This window comes from Lissotriton helveticus, chromosome 9 (genome assembly GCF_964261635.1).
Source record: "Lissotriton helveticus chromosome 9, aLisHel1.1, whole genome shotgun sequence".
Lineage (NCBI taxonomy): Eukaryota > Metazoa > Chordata > Amphibia > Caudata > Salamandridae > Lissotriton > Lissotriton helveticus.
The window spans coordinates 1191427555-1191446346 of record NC_136070.1 but is presented as its reverse complement, the minus strand read 5'-3'; the positions used below and the strand labels follow the sequence as shown (position 1 = coordinate 1191446346).

General features: G+C 44.7%; 1 protein-coding gene across 1 annotated transcript in view; it reads left to right on the top strand.

Moving 5' to 3' along the window:
• The window catches only part of IL5RA (interleukin 5 receptor subunit alpha), a 188015-nt gene that overhangs the window by 126396 nt on the left and 42827 nt on the right, over nucleotides 1-18792 (top strand). The window contains exon 8 of the mRNA XM_078662390.1: nucleotides 14233-14371. Within this exon, the coding sequence (XP_078518516.1) occupies nucleotides 14233-14371 (139 nt within the window). The remainder of the gene's footprint in view (nucleotides 1-14232; nucleotides 14372-18792) is intronic.

Below are 18792 nucleotides of genomic sequence, written 5' to 3'. Positions count from 1 at the left end.
TATATATATATATATATATATATATATATATATATATATATATATATATATATATATATATATATATATATATATATATATATATGTCAAATCACTCCATCCACACCAACGAACTCCTAGTTGCTCGGAGTCTACCGGTAATGCAAGATAGAGGAGCCGACCCAAATTGCAAGAGAGCAATTAGAATTTTATTCTTCTGTGCAAGAGGAGCAAATTTCCAGTTGGTGCTGTGGCGAGACCAGGACAGTGTCTCATTTTAAATTATCCCGCATAGAAATAACGCTTCAAAAAGGGGGTGGTGATGGACAGAGTATCTGAATTAAGCAGAACACTCCTACCCAGTCAAAAGATCAGGGCTTGATCCATCACCGTTTTTTAGCTCCCTGCACCATCCCAGCTCAGAACCCGGCTACATGCAAATTAGTCTGACCCTGGCCCAGTGCATCATGGGAACAGGGCAGACCAAACTACCAAGCCAATTCTTTACTGGAAAGGAAACAAGCTTCCGGGGACCGGTTTCTGGCATTACAGCCGTCTTCGGCCCAGCTTGCTTGAATCCTGATGGTGCAGTGAGCAAGGGACTCACATCTGAGCATACCCTTCCCCACTTGTGGTGGCCAAAACGATTCATAAAGGGGGTGGTGATGGACAGAGTATCTGAATTAAGCAGAACACTCCTACCCAGTCAAAAGATCAGGGCTTGATCCATCACCGTTTTTTAGCTCCCTGCACCATCCCAGCTCAGAACCCGGCTACATGCAAATTAGTCTGACCCTGGCCCAGTGCATCATGGGAACAGGGCAGACCAAACTACCAAGCCAATTCTTTACTGGAAAGGAAACAAGCTTCCAGGGACCGGTTTCTGGCATTACAGCCGTCTTCGGCCCGGCTTGCTTGAATCCTGATGGTGCAGTGAGCAAGGGACTCACATCTGAGCATACCCTTCCACACTTGTGGTGGCCAAAACGATTCATAAAGGGGGTGGTGATGGACAGAGTATCTGAATTAAGCAGAACACTCCTACCCAGTCAAAAGATCAGGGCTTGATCCATCACCGTTTTTTAGCTCCCTGCACCATCCCAGCTCAGAACCCGGCTACATGCAAATTAGTCTGACCCTGGCCCAGTGCATCATGGGAACAGGGCAGACCAAACTACCAAGCCAATTCTTTACTGGAAAGGAAACAAGCTTCCGGGGACCGGTTTCTGGCATTACAGCCGTCTTCGGCCCGGCTTGCTTGAATCCTGATGGTGCAGTGAGCAAGGGACTCACATCTGAGCATACCCTTCCACACTTGTGGTGGCCAAAACGATTCATAAAGGGGGTGGTGATGGACAGAGTATCTGAATTAAGCAGAACACTCCTACCCAGTCAAAAGATCAGGGCTTGATCCATCATCGTTTTTTAGCTCCCTGCACCATCCCAGCTCAGAACCCGGCTACATGCAAATTAGTCTGACCCTGGCCCAGTGCATCATGGGAACAGGGCAGACCAAACTACCAAGCCAATTCTTTACTGGAAAGGAAACAAGCTTCCGGGGACCGGTTTCTGGCATTACAGCCGTCTTAGGCCCGGCTTGCTTGAATCCTGATGGTGCAGTGAGCAAGGGACTCACATCTGAGCATACCCTTCCACACTTGTGGTGGCCAAAACGATTCATAAAGGGGGTGGTGATGGACAGAGTATCTGAATTAAGCAGAACACTCCTACCCAGTCAAAAGATCAGGGCTTGATCCATCACCGTTTTTTAGCTCCCTGCACCATCCCAGCTCAGAACCCGGCTACATGCAAATTAGTCTGACCCTGGCCCAGTGCATATTGGGAACAGGGCAGACCAAACTACCAAGCCAATTCTTTACTGGAAAGGAAACAAGCTTCCGGGGACCGGTTTCTGGCATTACAGCCGTCTTCGGCCCGGCTTGCTTGAATCCTGATGGTGCAGTGAGCAAGGGACTCACATCTGAGCATACCCTTCCACACTTGTGGTGGCCAAAACGATTCATAAAGGGGGTGGTGATGGACAGAGTATCTGAATTAAGCAGAACACTCCTACCCAGTCAAAAGATCAGGGCTTGATCCATCACCGTTTTTTAGCTCCCTGCACCATCCCAGCTCAGAACCCGGCTACATGCAAATTAGTCTGACCCTGGCCCAGTGCATCATGGGAACAGGGCAGACCAAACTACCAAGCCAATTCTTTACTGGAAAGGAAACAAGCTTCCGGGGACCGGTTTCTGGCATTACAGCCGTCTTCGGCCCGGCTTGCTTGAATCCTGATGGTGCAGTGAGCAAGGGACTCACATCTGAGCATACCCTTCCACACTTGTGGTGGCCAAAACGATTCATAAAGGGGGTGGTGATGGACAGAGTATCTGAATTAAGCAGAACACTCCTACCCAGTCAAAAGATCAGGGCTTGATCCATCACCGTTTTTTAGCTCCCTGCACCATCCCAGCTCAGAACCCGGCTACATGCAAATTAGTCTGACCCTGGCCCAGTGCATCATGGGAACAGGGCAGACCAAACTACCAAGCCAATTCTTTACTGGAAAGGAAACAAGCTTCCGGGGACCGGTTTCTGGCATTACAGCCGTCTTAGGCCCGGCTTGCTTGAATCCTGATGGTGCAGTGAGCAAGGGACTCACATCTGAGCATACCCTTCCACACTTGTGGTGGCCAAAACGATTCATAAAGGGGGTGGTGATGGACAGAGTATCTGAATTAAGCAGAACACTCCTACCCAGTCAAAAGATCAGGGCTTGATCCATCACCGTTTTTTAGCTCCCTGCACCATCCCAGCTCAGAACCCGGCTACATGCAAATTAGTCTGACCCTGGCCCAGTGCATATTGGGAACAGGGCAGACCAAACTACCAAGCCAATTCTTTACTGGAAAGGAAACAAGCTTCCGGGGACCGGTTTCTGGCATTACAGCCGTCTTCGGCCCGGCTTGCTTGAATCCTGATGGTGCAGTGAGCAAGGGACTCACATCTGAGCATACCCTTCCACACTTGTGGTGGCCAAAACGATTCATAAAGGGGGTGGTGATGGACAGAGTATCTGAATTAAGCAGAACACTCCTACCCAGTCAAAAGATCAGGGCTTGATCCATCACCGTTTTTTAGCTCCCTGCACCATCCCAGCTCAGAACCCGGCTACATGCAAATTAGTCTGACCCTGGCCCAGTGCATCATGGGAACAGGGCAGACCAAACTACCAAGCCAATTCTTTACTGGAAAGGAAACAAGCTTCCGGGGACCGGTTTCTGGCATTACAGCCGTCTTCGGCCCGGCTTGCTTGAATCCTGATGGTGCAGTGAGCAAGGGACTCACATCTGAGCATACCCTTCCACACTTGTGGTGGCCAAAACGATTCATAAAGGGGGTGGTGATGGACAGAGTATCTGAATTAAGCAGAACACTCCTACCCAGTCAAAAGATCAGGGCTTGATCCATCACCGTTTTATAGCTCCCTGCACCATCCCAGCTCAGAACTCGGCTACATGCAAATTAGTCTGACCCTGGCCCAGTGCATCATGGGAACAGGGCAGACCAAACTACCAAGCCAATTCTTTACTGGAAAGGAAACAAGCTTCCGGGGACCGGTTTCTGGCATTACAGCCGTCTTCGGCCCGGCTTGCTTGAATCCTGATGGTGCAGTGAGCAAGGGACTCACATCTGAGCATACCCTTCCACACTTGTGGTGGCCAAAACGATTCATAAAGGGGGTGGTGATGGACAGAGTATCTGAATTAAGCAGAACACTCCTACCCAGTCAAAAGATCAGGGCTTGATCCATCACCGTTTTTTAGCTCCCCGCACCATCTCAACTCAGAACCCGGCTACATGCAAATTAGTCTGACCCTGGCCCAGTGCATCATGGGAACAGGGCAGACCAAACTACCAAGCCAATACTTTACTGGAAAGGAAACAAGCTTCCGGGGACCAGTTTCTGGCATTACAGCCGTCTTCGGCCCAGCTTGCTTGAATCCTGATGGTGCAGTGAGCAAGGGACTCACATCTGAGCATACCCTTCCACACTTGTGGTGGCCAAAACGATTCATAAAGGGGGTGGTGATGGACAGAGTATCTGAATTAAGCAGAACACTCCTACCCAGTCAAAAGATCAGGGCTTGATCCATCACCGTTTTTTAGCTCCCTGCACCATCCCAGCTCAGAACCCGGCTACATGCAAATTAGTCTGACCCTGGCCCAGTGCATCATGGGAACAGGGCAGACCAAACTACCAAGCCAATTCTTTACTGGAAAGGAAACAAGCTTCCGGGGACCGGTTTCTGGCATTACAGCCGTCTTCGGCCCGGCTTGCTTGAATCCTGATGGTGCAGTGAGCAAGGGACTCACATCTGAGCATACCCTTCCACACTTGTGGTGGCCAAAACGATTCATAAAGGGGGTGGTGATGGACAGAGTATCTGAATTAAGCAGAACACTCCTACCCAGTCAAAAGATCAGGGCTTGATCCATCACCATTTTTTAGCTCTCTGCACCATCCCAGCTCAGAACCCGGCTACATGCAAATTAGTCTGACCCTGGCCCAGTGCATCATGGGAACAGGGCAGACCAAACTACCAAGCCAATTCTTTACTGGAAAGGAAACAAGCTTCCTGGGACCGGTTTCTGGCATTACAGCCGTCTTCGGCCCGGCTTGCTTGAATCCTGATGGTGCAGTGAGCAAGGGACTCACATCTGAGCATACCCTTCCACACTTGTGGTGGCCAAAACGATTCATAAAGGGGGTGGTGATGGACAGAGTATCTGAATTAAGCAGAACACTCCTACCCAGTCAAAAGATCAGGGCTTGATCCATCACCGTTTTATAGCTCCCTGCACCATCCCAGCTCAGAACTCGGCTACATGCAAATTAGTCTGACCCTGGCCCAGTGCATCATGGGAACAGGGCAGACCAAACTACCAAGCCAATTCTTTACTGGAAAGGAAACAAGCTTCCGGGGACCGGTTTCTGGCATTACAGCCGTCTTCGGCCCGGCTTGCTTGAATCCTGATGGTGCAGTGAGCAAGGGACTCACATCTGAGCATACCCTTCCACACTTGTGGTGGCCAAAACGATTCATAAAGGGGGTGGTGATGGACAGAGTATCTGAATTAAGCAGAACACTCCTACCCAGTCAAAAGATCAGGGCTTGATCCATCACCGTTTTTTAGCTCCCCGCACCATCTCAGCTCAGAACCCGGCTACATGCAAATTAGTCTGACCCTGGCCCAGTGCATCATGGGAACAGGGCAGACCAAACTACCAAGCCAATACTTTACTGGAAAGGAAACAAGCTTCCGGGGACCGGTTTCTGGCATTACAGCCGTCTTCGGCCCGGCTTGCTTGAATCCTGATGGTGCAGTGAGCAAGGGACTCACATCTGAGCATACCCTTCCACACTTGTGGTGGCCAAAACGATTCATAAAGGGGGTGGTGATGGACAGAGTATCTGAATTAAGCAGAACACTCCTACCCAGTCAAAAGATCAGGGCTTGATCCATCACCGTTTTTTAGCTCCCTGCACCATCCCAGCTCAGAACCCGGCTACATGCAAATTAGTCTGACCCTGGCCCAGTGCATCATGGGAACAGGGCAGACCAAACTACCAAGCCAATTCTTTACTGGAAAGGAAACAAGCTTCCGGGGACCGGTTTCTGGCATTACAGCCGTCTTCGGCCCGGCTTGCTTGAATCCTGATGGTGCAGTGAGCAAGGGACTCACATCTGAGCATACCCTTCCACACTTGTGGTGGCCAAAACGATTCATAAAGGGGGTGGTGATGGACAGAGTATCTGAATTAAGCAGAACACTCCTACCCAGTCAAAAGATCAGGGCTTGATCCATCACCATTTTTTAGCTCTCTGCACCATCCCAGCTCAGAACCCGGCTACATGCAAATTAGTCTGACCCTGGCCCAGTGCATCATGGGAACAGGGCAGACCAAACTACCAAGCCAATTCTTTACTGGAAAGGAAACAAGCTTCCTGGGACCGGTTTCTGGCATTACAGCCGTCTTCGGCCCGGCTTGCTTGAATCCTGATGGTGCAGTGAGCAAGGGACTCACATCTGAGCATACCCTTCCACACTTGTGGTGGCCAAAACGATTCATAAAGGGGGTGGTGATGGACAGAGTATCTGAATTAAGCAGAACACTCCTACCCAGTCAAAAGAGCAGGGCTTGATCCATCACCGTTTTTTAGCTCCCTGCACCATCCCAGCTCAGAACCCGGCTACATGCAAATTAGTCTGACCCTGGCCCAGTGCATCATGGGAACAGGGCAGACCAAACTACCAAGCCAATTCTTTACTGGAAAGGAAACAAGCTTCCGGGGACCGGTTTCTGGCATTACAGCCGTCTTCGGCCCGGCTTGCTTAACGCAGCACTCCTTATGGCTTCAAAAAAGGTAGTTTGAATCAAACTACCGTGATCAAGAACAGAGTTCGAAGCGGGTAGGAGATTGCATCTGCAATAAACAACCTTTTTTGAAGCCATAAGGAGTGCTGCGTTATTTCTATATGGGATTTTATATATATATATATATATATATATATATATATATATATATATATATATATATATATATATATATATATATATATATATATATATATAGACTGTTTCTCTTGGCTGAATAAAGCACAAGTTACCCCACGATGCCATGGTCAAGCGTTTTCCTTTCTGCTAGAAGGGAAAGTTGTTGGTATGTTAATGGAGGTTGCCCACCCCCAGCGCTGTGACCGCCCTGTGAGAGGTCCGCTGCTCCATGTGGGCAAAAGGAGTTGGAGTTGTAAGAAAAGGAGCGGGACCCGCCTGCAGTGTTCCAGTATTTAGGCACGGAGATTTTCAGCCGAAATTCCAACTGGGCTGCACTGCAAGCTTGGGAATGTGCAGCACACGGGTGCTTTAACAGAAGGCTTCGGGATTGTTTCGAAGTGCAGGCATTAATTATATTCAAGGAAACAGCCAGATTTATTTTAATGAGCAGACTGTGCATCGAGTGAGACACTCAGAATATACATACACGTACTGTAATTGTGTGTAATCCTGGAAGAAATATCGGAGCAGTAAAAGTGTTAAGACAAAGAGACTTTAACTCACCTGATGCATCCTGGGAATTGTAGGAAGCCGAGAACTACGGTGAAAAGGAGTAGTTTGACGCAGACGTATAAAGATCACATCACACGTCGCAAACATAAGGATTTCTGCTCACCTGTGATCAAGGCTGCAACGACAGCTGAAACGCGTAAGGTTTGAAGACAGAGACTGTTTCTCATGGCTGAATAAAGCACAAGTTACCCCACGATGCCATGGTCAAGCGTTTTCCTTTCTGCTAGAAGGGAAAGTTGTTGGTATATATATATATCAATATGTATTTTTAATCAATACCAAAGTATCAATAATTAAAAACCTAAATCATATTATACTTCCCCACCCAATACCCCCATAACCCCTGCATTGTTTGCTTAAAACGTACCAAGCACTGTAATTTAATTTATTTGATTAATGCATGCAATAATGTGTTAAATTAAGACTCTGTGCTCTCACCCATACTTTTCAACATCTACATGAAGTCATTCTGGCAAAGATCAACGGATTTCAGCTCACGTGCTATAAGTGCAGATGACATAAAAAATACTTCTTAAACTGGAAAGGCCCAAAGACATTGGAAACTCAAAAATCTTAAGTTGCCTGAGAGCCACTGATCAGTGAATGACATAGACCCTCCTCAGATGTAATGCTTCCAAAACTGAAATACTCACAGGTGGCAATTAGAAACATTATGACCCACTCTGCGCCTAGCCTGATTATTTGCGACCACCTCATAAAGTATCTAAGGAAGTAAGAAACCTTGGATTTACCATGGATTCCAAATTACCAATGAATGCCCAAGTGGACAAGTTGACAAGGTCAAGCTTCATTACTATGAAAACTCTGTGATACATATTCCCCCAACTAGGATTTCTAAACAAGGTCCAAGCTACTATCTATATTGTACTGTCCAAACTTGATGGCACCAATGGCCTCTACCATGGATCAACGTTATCAACTATGAAAAAACAACAACAAATTCAGAACTCTGTTTCTAGACTACTCCCACATGTAAACCCACATCTCCCCTGCCTTGAGGGCCCTACATTGGTTAGCGGTTGCCAGAGGATCCACCTTAAAACTGCTATGTATCACCCAGAAAGCAATACATGGAACAGGACCACTTTTTAGCAGGAATAAAATTACCAAATACACACAACAAAGGAACATCTGCTCAAGATTGGCACCTTGCCTCAAAACCTCAGCATTCAAGTAAAAAACATGGGTGGTAAATATTTCTCTATTAAAGCAGCCAAAATGTAGAATTGGAAACAACCACACAATTAATTGTGGACGATTTTCCCAACACATAATTTTAAATCTATGCTCTAAGTGACCACATAATAAATCAATTTTTGGTTACACTTAGACTTTTTTATACCCCTCACCACCATTTAATTTACTTTCACTGCACGCCCTAAACTCACAAATCCTGCTCCGCAGTAGTTCTGGCGTCGAAGCACACTAAAGAGGCACTCTGCCTCTTTAGTGGGGCCCAATGATGAAGCATGTCACCACCAGGTGGTGAGTGAGGGCCTTCCTAACCTACCTAAATGAGGCCGGTTACCTTTCTACCTTGCTCCTACGCGTGGTCTTACATAACCATACAACACTCTTTTGTTGTTTGAACATAGTTTTTATATACGTCAATTGATTAGATGCTGTTTATTTAATTTCTCTATCACAGTACGTAAATATGATCATAATAATTTACAACAAGACACTGAGGGATTGAGGCAAACGAAAACCGCAGTTGCCAACAATGATATTGTTGGATAGTCGAAAATATTCACACTGGTACAATGAACCTTGGAGGGCAACCCCTCTCTACTTCTATATGGACAACTTCCAAACACAAATTGCAAATAGTGGTTCTGCATTCACAATTCGTAATCTATTGTGTATAATGCAAGAATTTCAGCAAATATTTTTTTCATCAACCACAACCACAACAGTGATCACAGTCTATACTAATATAATAAAGAGAGAGCCCAAACCTTTGAGACGGGTAATCTCAGGAACCACAGCACCAATCACAACACTCAATACAGCATTGGAAAGGACAGTTGCAGCAGATGGACATAGGCTATACAGCTGGCCACCATATACATTTTTTAAATTTTTTATTTTTTATAAAGCGCATAGTTATGCCATCTCGGCGTGTCCCCGCGCTAAGTGAGAGGGAGGTGGCATTTACCGCAACAGTGGGCCAAAGAAAGAATGTTAGGGAAAAAGTAGTCAGTTGTGGGCGTGGGCGTTCTGCTGGAAAGCCATGGGCGTGTGCATAGAGCGATGGGCGTGGCATGCTGGGACTGCCGTCCCGAAACAAGGGGTAGTTGCATTTACCATTTGGGCGTGTGCGTAAGCATTGGCATAGAGCGATGGGCGCGGCCTGCTGGGACTACGAGGAGGCGTTGCATTTACCATTGTTGTAGGCGTTGGCCGTTGACGCGATGTGGGGCGTGTAATTTCCGTCAGATGGAACCGAGCCGTCCCAATACGAGTGGGCGTCGTCCCAATACAAGTGGGCATTGCATTTACCATTTATGTGGGCGTTGCATGTTGACGCGATGTGGGGCGTCTAATTGCCGTCGGCTGGAGCGGAGCGTCAGGTGGAGCGCACAAACACATTCGCGTTTGCAGCGGACACAAACGTTCCCATATTGCATTGAGGACACAGCTTCACAGTGGGCGCATTCTTCTGTGGGGGCAGAGGCGGGTGATGAGGCGATTCTGAGTCGCGGGGCCTGAGCCGGGTGATGGGGCAATTCAGAGTAACTTTTCTAAAAAACACGAGGCCTGAGCCAGGTAATGGGGCAATTCTGAGTTATTTTTTTTTAAAACGCGGGGTCTGAGCCCGGTGATGGGGCGATTCAGAGTACGTTTTAAGAAAAACGCGGGGCCTGAGCCCGGTGATGGGGCGATTCAAAGTAAGTTTTAAAAATAAATTGCCTTGCAAATTGAAAGCATTGCAGACATTCGATTTCATCCCCGGACAACGTCGGGACGGGCTGCTAGTCCATGTATAAACAAGAAAACCCTTACGATGTCAAAATTGTCTTTCTACATTTATTATTTATTAAATATCTTCTCATGTAACGTTACACCAGTAAAATAAATGATAGAATGTAGTAGCCAATGCAGTTCGTCCACACAGGGCTTCTTCAGGGCTCTAAATTGTATGTGGAATTCGCCAGAACCATAATATCGGGGAGAGGATGTGGTCCGTCGGCTAAACTGCCGACTTTGATGCTGGAAACCAGGGTTCAAGCCTCTGGGTCGCGTCCACATCCTGTGATTCTGGGCAAATCACTTAATCTCCCTGTGCCTGAATTTGTGAAGTAACCGGTGCCCATGTAAAGCGCTCCAATACCTTCGGGTCGAGCTCGCGCTATATAAAATCTGCAAAAAAAATAAATATATATTTATATATATATATATATAAATATCTACTTGCACTGTATTCTTCCCAATTTTGTCAAACCATGCAGTATAGATATTGTTAAATGTTAGTACCTTTGGCTTGTAACAGTCATGGCATCTGATTCCAGACTAGGGTGGGCTATCTGGTCTGTACAGATGAGGAAGGCTTCTGCCATTTTCAAAAGTGGTAGATTAGAGGGTTCTCAGTAGAGAAGGTGAAACCCCCATGGATGTGATCACTTCAAGGCCAAATTAGCGGCGGGGGCTAGTAGTCCACGTACACTGACACCCCTAATTTCTCCAAATATAGCGTTTAAGGGCTTGCTCTGACAACAGAATCTCAGTTCTGTAATGTTTGCAGTAGGGCAAGCCGCCTTCTGCAAATGTACTCACCAGCTCACGCTTGGCAGGGCACGGTGAACATATGGCCATCAGAGTAAATGTAAGGAGGAAGCAAGGTAAGAGCTTCTTTAAAAGCAGAGTGAAAGCGAAGCACAGGAGACTGGAGAGAAGTAGCCGCAAGGCAATTGGATGAGAAGAAAATAACCCCTTTGGGGCTGATGACGAGCTCAGCTCGTCATGAGCGTAACCTGGCGTGCGCTGATGACGAGCTGAGTTCGTCATGTAACGCTGCTTTTTGAAAAACGCAGCGCGCAGCAGGAAAAACGCTAGCGCGCATGCGGATAACCAGGACTCACAGGAGCAAAACCTCGATAGAACCTTGATGGTGATAAAAAAGGGTGGAGGGTAATAGCTAGTATAAGGAGCTGTAAAGAAGGCAGAAAAAGCCATTCAACCTGAAGTGTTCCCTGGAACCGATGTACAGCTTTAGTGTTCTAAATCCTTCTGTGGCAAGGTTGACCTGAATGTCCCATCCTGCACCTAGAAGCTGCATCACACCCACCTGTGCTCTGATGCCCCAGCCACCAGGAGTTAGTCTGCCATAAACTATGCCATGCATAACCCTAATTTACATTTCCAACCAATCTAGTGAAGAGACGCCGCATGTTCCTTGAATTTCAGACATTTGCTGAGTCCTATCTTTCATGATTGGCAACCATTATAACAATTAAGCATACTGTGTAGTTATTAATGATGGGGCTTTAAGAAATTGACGCCCCTAAATACTGACTAAGGTGATTATTTATTTAAAAAAAATCTTTTTATTTAAACAAAAATACAAACATTGAGCAGTCAGCTGGTCAATGCACATTCAGTATCATGTTACATGTTGCAACAGCAGCACCAAGCTGCGGAGTGTCCGTCAGCAGGATCATACATTTCCAGGATATCATTGATCATAATCCCAACTCCACCGTACCTCGATCAATTAATAACTGAAGTCTATGCTCTGTTGCTAATATTGGTGCACATATCATGCCTCAGTATTCGTTCCACTTCCCCCATACTTTTGTCCATTTATCTGGGCAGCCCCTTATTTCATATATGGGTTTTTCAGCCACCATACACCAATCCATATCAATTATCCATGCATTCAACTCCGGGGCCGCTAGGGCACTCCACCGTCTAGCTATATTACACTTAGACACCATATATTTTACTACTAAACAGAAAGTGCCAAATGCAGTTATCTTGCAGGCACTATGGGCGTGATTTGAATGGTGCAGCAGGTGCAGTGGCTCCAGTACCAAAAGTTGTCAGAACTCCTCTAAACACATAATATTGCTATTACATCAATTAATTCAATCATTTCACTCTTTTATTCTATTTAATTTTTCAAAATATTGCTATTACTTACCCACACTATTCCACTGGTAACAGCACAATATATTGCTTTTTTGTACATAAATAAGTCATAACACTTTAACAGAATTTCTGTAACTTATATTGTTACTACTCAGCAAGGTACAACTTACAACAAAAAACAGCTTATTATTCATCAAATAGGCGAAACCTAGTGCATTTACCAATGCTTGTTGTAGATTGTTGTCTTGAAATTGTTTGACTGCGTTATTAAGTTGCCTTTGGTTTGATGTGTGAGTGACATGACTGTTTCATGTGACTTTTTACCAAGCTATTGCCACCTCCTTTGTTTGACAGTAGAGTTGACTTGCTTTTGCGTTTTGTGGTTTCCTACTTTCAGATCTAAGGGCCATATGTATGAAGGTACCGATTTGCGATTCTGCAATAGCGATTTTTAAGAAATCGCTATTTCAGAATCACAAATTGGTATGTATGTACAAAATCGCTTTTTTTAGCGAATTCTTAGTATTCCTTAATTGCGATTAGCAAATTGCGAATCGCAGTTAAGGAATACTTTCCCATTCATTTCTATGGGCCAGGAGGCCCATAGGAATGAACCGGAAGGTATTCTCAATTTTGCGATTCTTGATTTGAAAATCGCAAATTGAGAATAATTTCAAGGGTACAGGGGTGTCCAAAGGACACCCTGTTGCACCCCTGAAATATGCATGGGTGCACATTTTTCAAAGTGCCATGTGACGCACATACATGCCCTTAGGGCATGTATGTGCGTCACATGGCACTTTGAAAAATGCTGAAATGTGCATTTTTCAAGGAAATCGCAACTTACCACCAACATGAAGTTGGTGGTAATTTGCAATTCCTTAAGGGCATTTTGCAAATTTTTTTGGCTTGATACATTGCATTTAAGGAAAAGCAAAATTTGTGATTCCTTAAATGCAATAGCAAAATAAGGAATTGCAAATTTTGCGATTCCTTATTTTGCATCAGATTTTACTTCATACATATCATTTTGCTAATTCGCATTCGCAAAGGCCGAAATTCTGTGAATTTCGGCTTTGCGAATGCGAATTTACTTCATACATATGGCCCTAATTATACACACGCATGTGTGTGCTGTGCCATTGACTTGCCTTTTTCTGTATCACAGACTTCCCTTCACTTACTGTCGTTCCATTGTTTCACTTGCTTTTGTTTTTATGTCATTTACTTACATTACATTAGCTTGCACTTTTTTCACTCTGGCCTCTGTTCAACTGTGATATTGAATTATTGAATTCATTTTATTGTCTTTTTCAATCACGTATTTCAGCATTTTATTTCTTACTTATATTTCTGGATATCATTACATTCCTTTATTCTAATTTAATCGGGTACTCTATTTTATGTGTTTCACTCTGATTGATTTGCATTTCATTTACTGTGTCCTTAACGTGCCTTCCTTAATTTATGGCATTGACAGGTTATACTGATAACATTTGTTTTGCTTCCTTCTTTGTTCACTACCTCACTCACATATCTTTTCCTTCCACTGAGATGATATTGTTTTCTTTTGGCATTGACTAACCTTTAATTTCTGGCAAAACTAGACTGCCTTTATGTATTGCTGTCTGGGCTTTACTTGACTGCCGTTTCCTACAACGTACATTCTGGTGCATTTAATTTGCCATGGTTCATGTGTAATGGACTTATGTTTGGTTTTGCTCTTGTTTAGACTCTCCTATTGTGTTGGTTGTGTCAGTAACCTGACTTTCCCTTCCTAATTAACTTGCCTGTATTCACCTGGCATTGTCTTGCTGCACCATTGATCTTTCAGATATTGTTTGCTTACCTTTATGTCACCATCCGAATTGTTTGTCTTTAATTTGCACTATCATTGACTTACCTTTATTTTTAGTTTCATTTAAATTTCATTATATGCTCTCTTTGAACCTTTAGACTTTCGTGTGGCACTTTGAAATTTTGACACAGTTTCCTTTTGTAGGTAACTTCTACCGAGAGGAACACAGTAAACATTTTCAAGAATGTAAGGAGCAGACAGTCTGTGCTTGTGAGAGCCAGAGGAACCGATTCCTGCAGGAGCAATAACCACTGGAGTGAATGGAGCCAGCCGGTATTCACAGGTAGGTACATTGCCATCTGTCCAAAAGGATGGACTCGCGATCAGGGCTCCTAAATATCAGATATGGGGATGATTCTAAATAGGTAAGCTTGCTTATCTGATTACACACGGCTTCTCCAAACTACCCAGCCCTCTACAAGATGTTATCTGGCCCGCAGCATAGTTAGCATGAATAGGCTACAATGTGATTTCTCTGTTGTTTTCCAAAGCCTCGGATTCGATGATCAGAGGGAAATATATTTCCAATTCCTTTGACAGCCTATGGGTAGCAGCAGAGCCTCTTCAATGTTCTCTAGTATTTAATATGATTAAAAAACGAATAGCCTGCTTTTCTTAGCTATAGATATGTAATTAATTATTTTGTCTGAACATTTGCTAATGTTTGACATTTTTACTTCCATACTAATATTATAAAGAGAGAGCCCAAACCTATGAGGCGGGTAATCTCAGTAACCACAGCACCAATCACAACACCCAATACAGCGTTGGAAAGGGCAGTTGCAGCAGAAGGACATAGGCTATGCAGACGGTCACCATTTAAAAAAAAAAATGTATTATTTTTTTTTCAGAGTTTTATATAGCGCGAACTTGACCCGAACTGAATCAGGTATCAGAGAGCTTTACATAGCACCAGTTACGTTACATGAGGACACACATTCATTTTTGTTAGGCACGGGGAGATTAAGTGATTTGCCCAGATTCACAGGATGTTTGGCGTCGTTACCAAGACTCAAACCCAGATCCCCAGGTCCAAGATCGAGCGCCTTAGCCTTTAGGCCAACTCCTCTATACATTTAAAAGGTAAAAGAACCGTGCCAGCAAAGTAGTCCCTTGTGGGCGTGTCTGCGTTGTGCTGTGGGCATGGGCTGGGGGCGTGACTAACGCTGGGGGCGTGTGGCACGGCCATCACATCGTGGGCTGTGGGCGTGTGCTGGGGGCTTGACAAACGCGGGGGGTGGGACAAACGCTGGAGGCGTGTGTCCGCCCTTCATGCCATGTGAGTCGTACATACAAGCGCCAATTACGTTGCTGCGCAGCATCAAGGGGCACGCTGGGGGCATGAGAAACGCTGGGGGTGTGTGCTACGTACCGCCCTTCATGCCATGTGGGTCGTACATTAATCAGAAGATCGTCTGCTGTGGCCGTGTGCTGGGGGCGTGACAAGAGCGTTCGCCTGGAGGCCTGGTAAGTAATGTTACTGCAGCCTTTTCTGCACGCTGTTACTGAACTCTCTCATTCAACGAAATTACACGCGCCTGCTACCATCAACCAGGGCTCTAGCCAGGCTCAGGTGGTGGATCAGTACACTAATTACACGCGCCTGATAACCTCAACCAGGGCTGCAGCTGGGCCTCAAGCGGGGGAACACGCGCCTGCTAACATCAAACAGGCCTGCATCTGGGCCTCAAGCGGGGGAACACGCAAATGAGCGTGTCTGCGGGGACAATTACTGCAGCCTCTTCTACTCGCTGTCACTCAACTCTCTCATTAAACGGATTTACCCGTGGCTGATAACGCTCTCATTCAATGACATTACACACGCCTGCTAACATCAACCAGGGCTGTAGCCGGGCTCAGGCGGCAGATCACTACACCAATTACACGCGCCTGCTAACATCAACCAGACTGCAGCTGGGCCTTCTCCGTCCCTATTCTAATGAAACAAAAATTTTTGTCTACCGCGAGATTTTAAAATAAATTGCCCTTGCCAAATACACACATTACACACATTCTATTTCATACCCGGACAACATCGGGACGGGCTGCTAGTATTATATATAATTTCTCAGTCCATGCAAAGCATTGCTTCTTTGTAATTGTCACAGTTCTCTTTTGTTCTGAATATTAAGTTGATTACAAAAAAAATCCAAGTAAGCCTGATTCATTCATTTAATATATCTATATACATTATGCAGCAATTGTACTGAAAAGTCTAGAGACCCCTGGATTAAACTGATAAAAATGATTTCATGAAGGTAAAACTTATGTTTACATCGTTATAACCAGTGATCCTTATCAAAGTTTGTAAAGATATCTGTTTTTGTCCTGCACACAGCTTTGGCCAGAATCCACCCATGCATAAATCCCTATTGTTGTTTTTGACATAGCTGTTTTGTTTGGTTGCCTGTGATGCCTCTTATCTTAAACATTTCAGAATTTAATGCATTTTTCAAACACAGTTCATTAATATCTAGTAGTGTTGACTTATCAAACTGTACCCTCAGCTTAAGCTTGATGTTCCTTATCCCCAACAAAACATTATGGGGCAGATTTACAAGCCCCTTGCGCCACTTTTTCGTCACTTTTGACATGGGAAAAGTGACGCAAAAGTGGCGTAAAGGGATTGTAATCTGCCCCTATATGCTTATAATATTTAAATCAATGATTGTTGACATTTGAGGCAAGAGTCACAACATCTCTTTAGGCACAGTCTTATTATTCACTTATGTTAACTACAAACCCCTGCCATGAAGACACACAATTGATAACCACTTCCATACAGTGTTCTCCGCAAATAGTATACTTTCTCTGTACCCATATAAATACCCCCCTTGCCGGGTCATATTGCCTCTTTTTTTCAAGTACACCTATCCGCAACAGAACCACAGCTCCATCATTAACTGTGGGCAAGTTTAGGCAGCACCATCACTATGATTCACCTCTGCATAGCATGGGTCTTCTAGTGACCAGGACAGAGAAATGTTTCAGGCGTGTGTCCTGACTCTGAGTGCAAAGGATCTAACAGCTAGCTTGCACATAATGTGTACTATTTTGTGACTCTTGACAGTTGCGGAGTTTGCCGACGTGGGCTCTTGCTGGAAAAGGCCACCTCTTGCGTGGTATTCCCCAGATCTTTGTCTTCATTTCCCTGTTTTTGCTGACCCAGTTTTTGTTGTCATTAGGACTCTTCACCTGCTAACCAGTAGTAAAGTGATTATGCTCTTCTTCCAAAAAATGGTAAAATTAGTATACATCTGATTGGTACATTTAATTTACTTCTAAGTCCCTAGTATATGGTAATACATGCATACATAGAACCTGTAAATGAAATGCTACCAGTGGGTCATAGCATTCATTGGGTCATTGTAATCTGTGAGTGATGTTTTAAAAGGGCCATTTTGACCCTTGCAAAATAGCCATTTGTCAGGACTAAACCTTCCTTTCGATACGTATAAGTCACCCCTAAGGTTGGCCCTAATGTTTATAGGATAGGGTGCGTGGTATTTAAAAGTAGCACATGGCACACACACACACACTGGAACTAGGCCTTGCAAAAGCATGGGAAAAAAGAGCCCACACTAACTGCAATAGCAGTAATGTAAATTACATGATCACATGCCCCTGTGGCTTACGCTACACTGGCATGACAACCAGAAAAATCTTAAGCGTTTGACTACAGGGCCTACCCCCACGCCTCCTGATAAGTATAATTTATTTAGAGCTAGGATAAGTCCATAGACAAATGTAGAAAAATGCTTGTGGTAATGTCTTCACATGTGTCTTCTGTAATGTTGCATGTCCCGGCCACATGGCCCTCATCGCTTGTTGTTCCTCTTTTTCTTTGTTTATTCAGTTAGTGTATCTAAAAATATTAAAGTGAACCAAATGTATGACGTTGCAACACATGCATTCACAAAGCATGCCTTTACAACACAGTCATTACAACGACCGCGTTGTTACCACACATGCCATTACATCTCAAGTCGTATCAACGACTTGCTGTAGGGGTTGCGCTGGACTTTGTAATAATATTAACTACTATTCCTACTCCAGTTTGTGCAACAGCAGGGACGGTGTTGGATTTAAAATCCAACACAGTTTCTGGTGTTGCACGCCCCCTACAGCAAGTCATTGATACGACTTGCGATGTAATGACACATGTGGTAACAACGCGGTCGTTGTAACAACCCCGTTGTGAACCCATGCTTTGTGGAAACAGTGCTGTAAACACTGTTTCTCCAGTGAACCTCGCTTCTTTTTATGGTACCAATTGGTACCCACTAATGAGATTAGTCCGAAATCCAGACACATGAAAATATAGAGCAAATTACGGGACAATTGGCCTTGTAAAAAAATCACATTTGCAAGGCACTAAACATATGACAAAGACATAGGTAAATAAGTCTGGAACCATGTTATGATTAAGGAGTCATGATTAACCTGCAAATGTAATTATGCTGCAATTGATCTTGTGCTTTCTATTTACAGGTACTTCCGAAACACAGCAAGTACATTTGTCTTTTTGCATGCTGAAGCTTATGTTTAGCACACTATGCATCCACCTGTAAAATTTGCAGGGGTGATTCACTGGGGGATCTTTTTCTCTAGTGTCACCTTAAAGAAAACCCAGAACCTATCTAGGCCAATAGAGGAGGGCTGAAGATGTTGGCGCCTTTAGGTTAGGGTCATAAGATCACACCA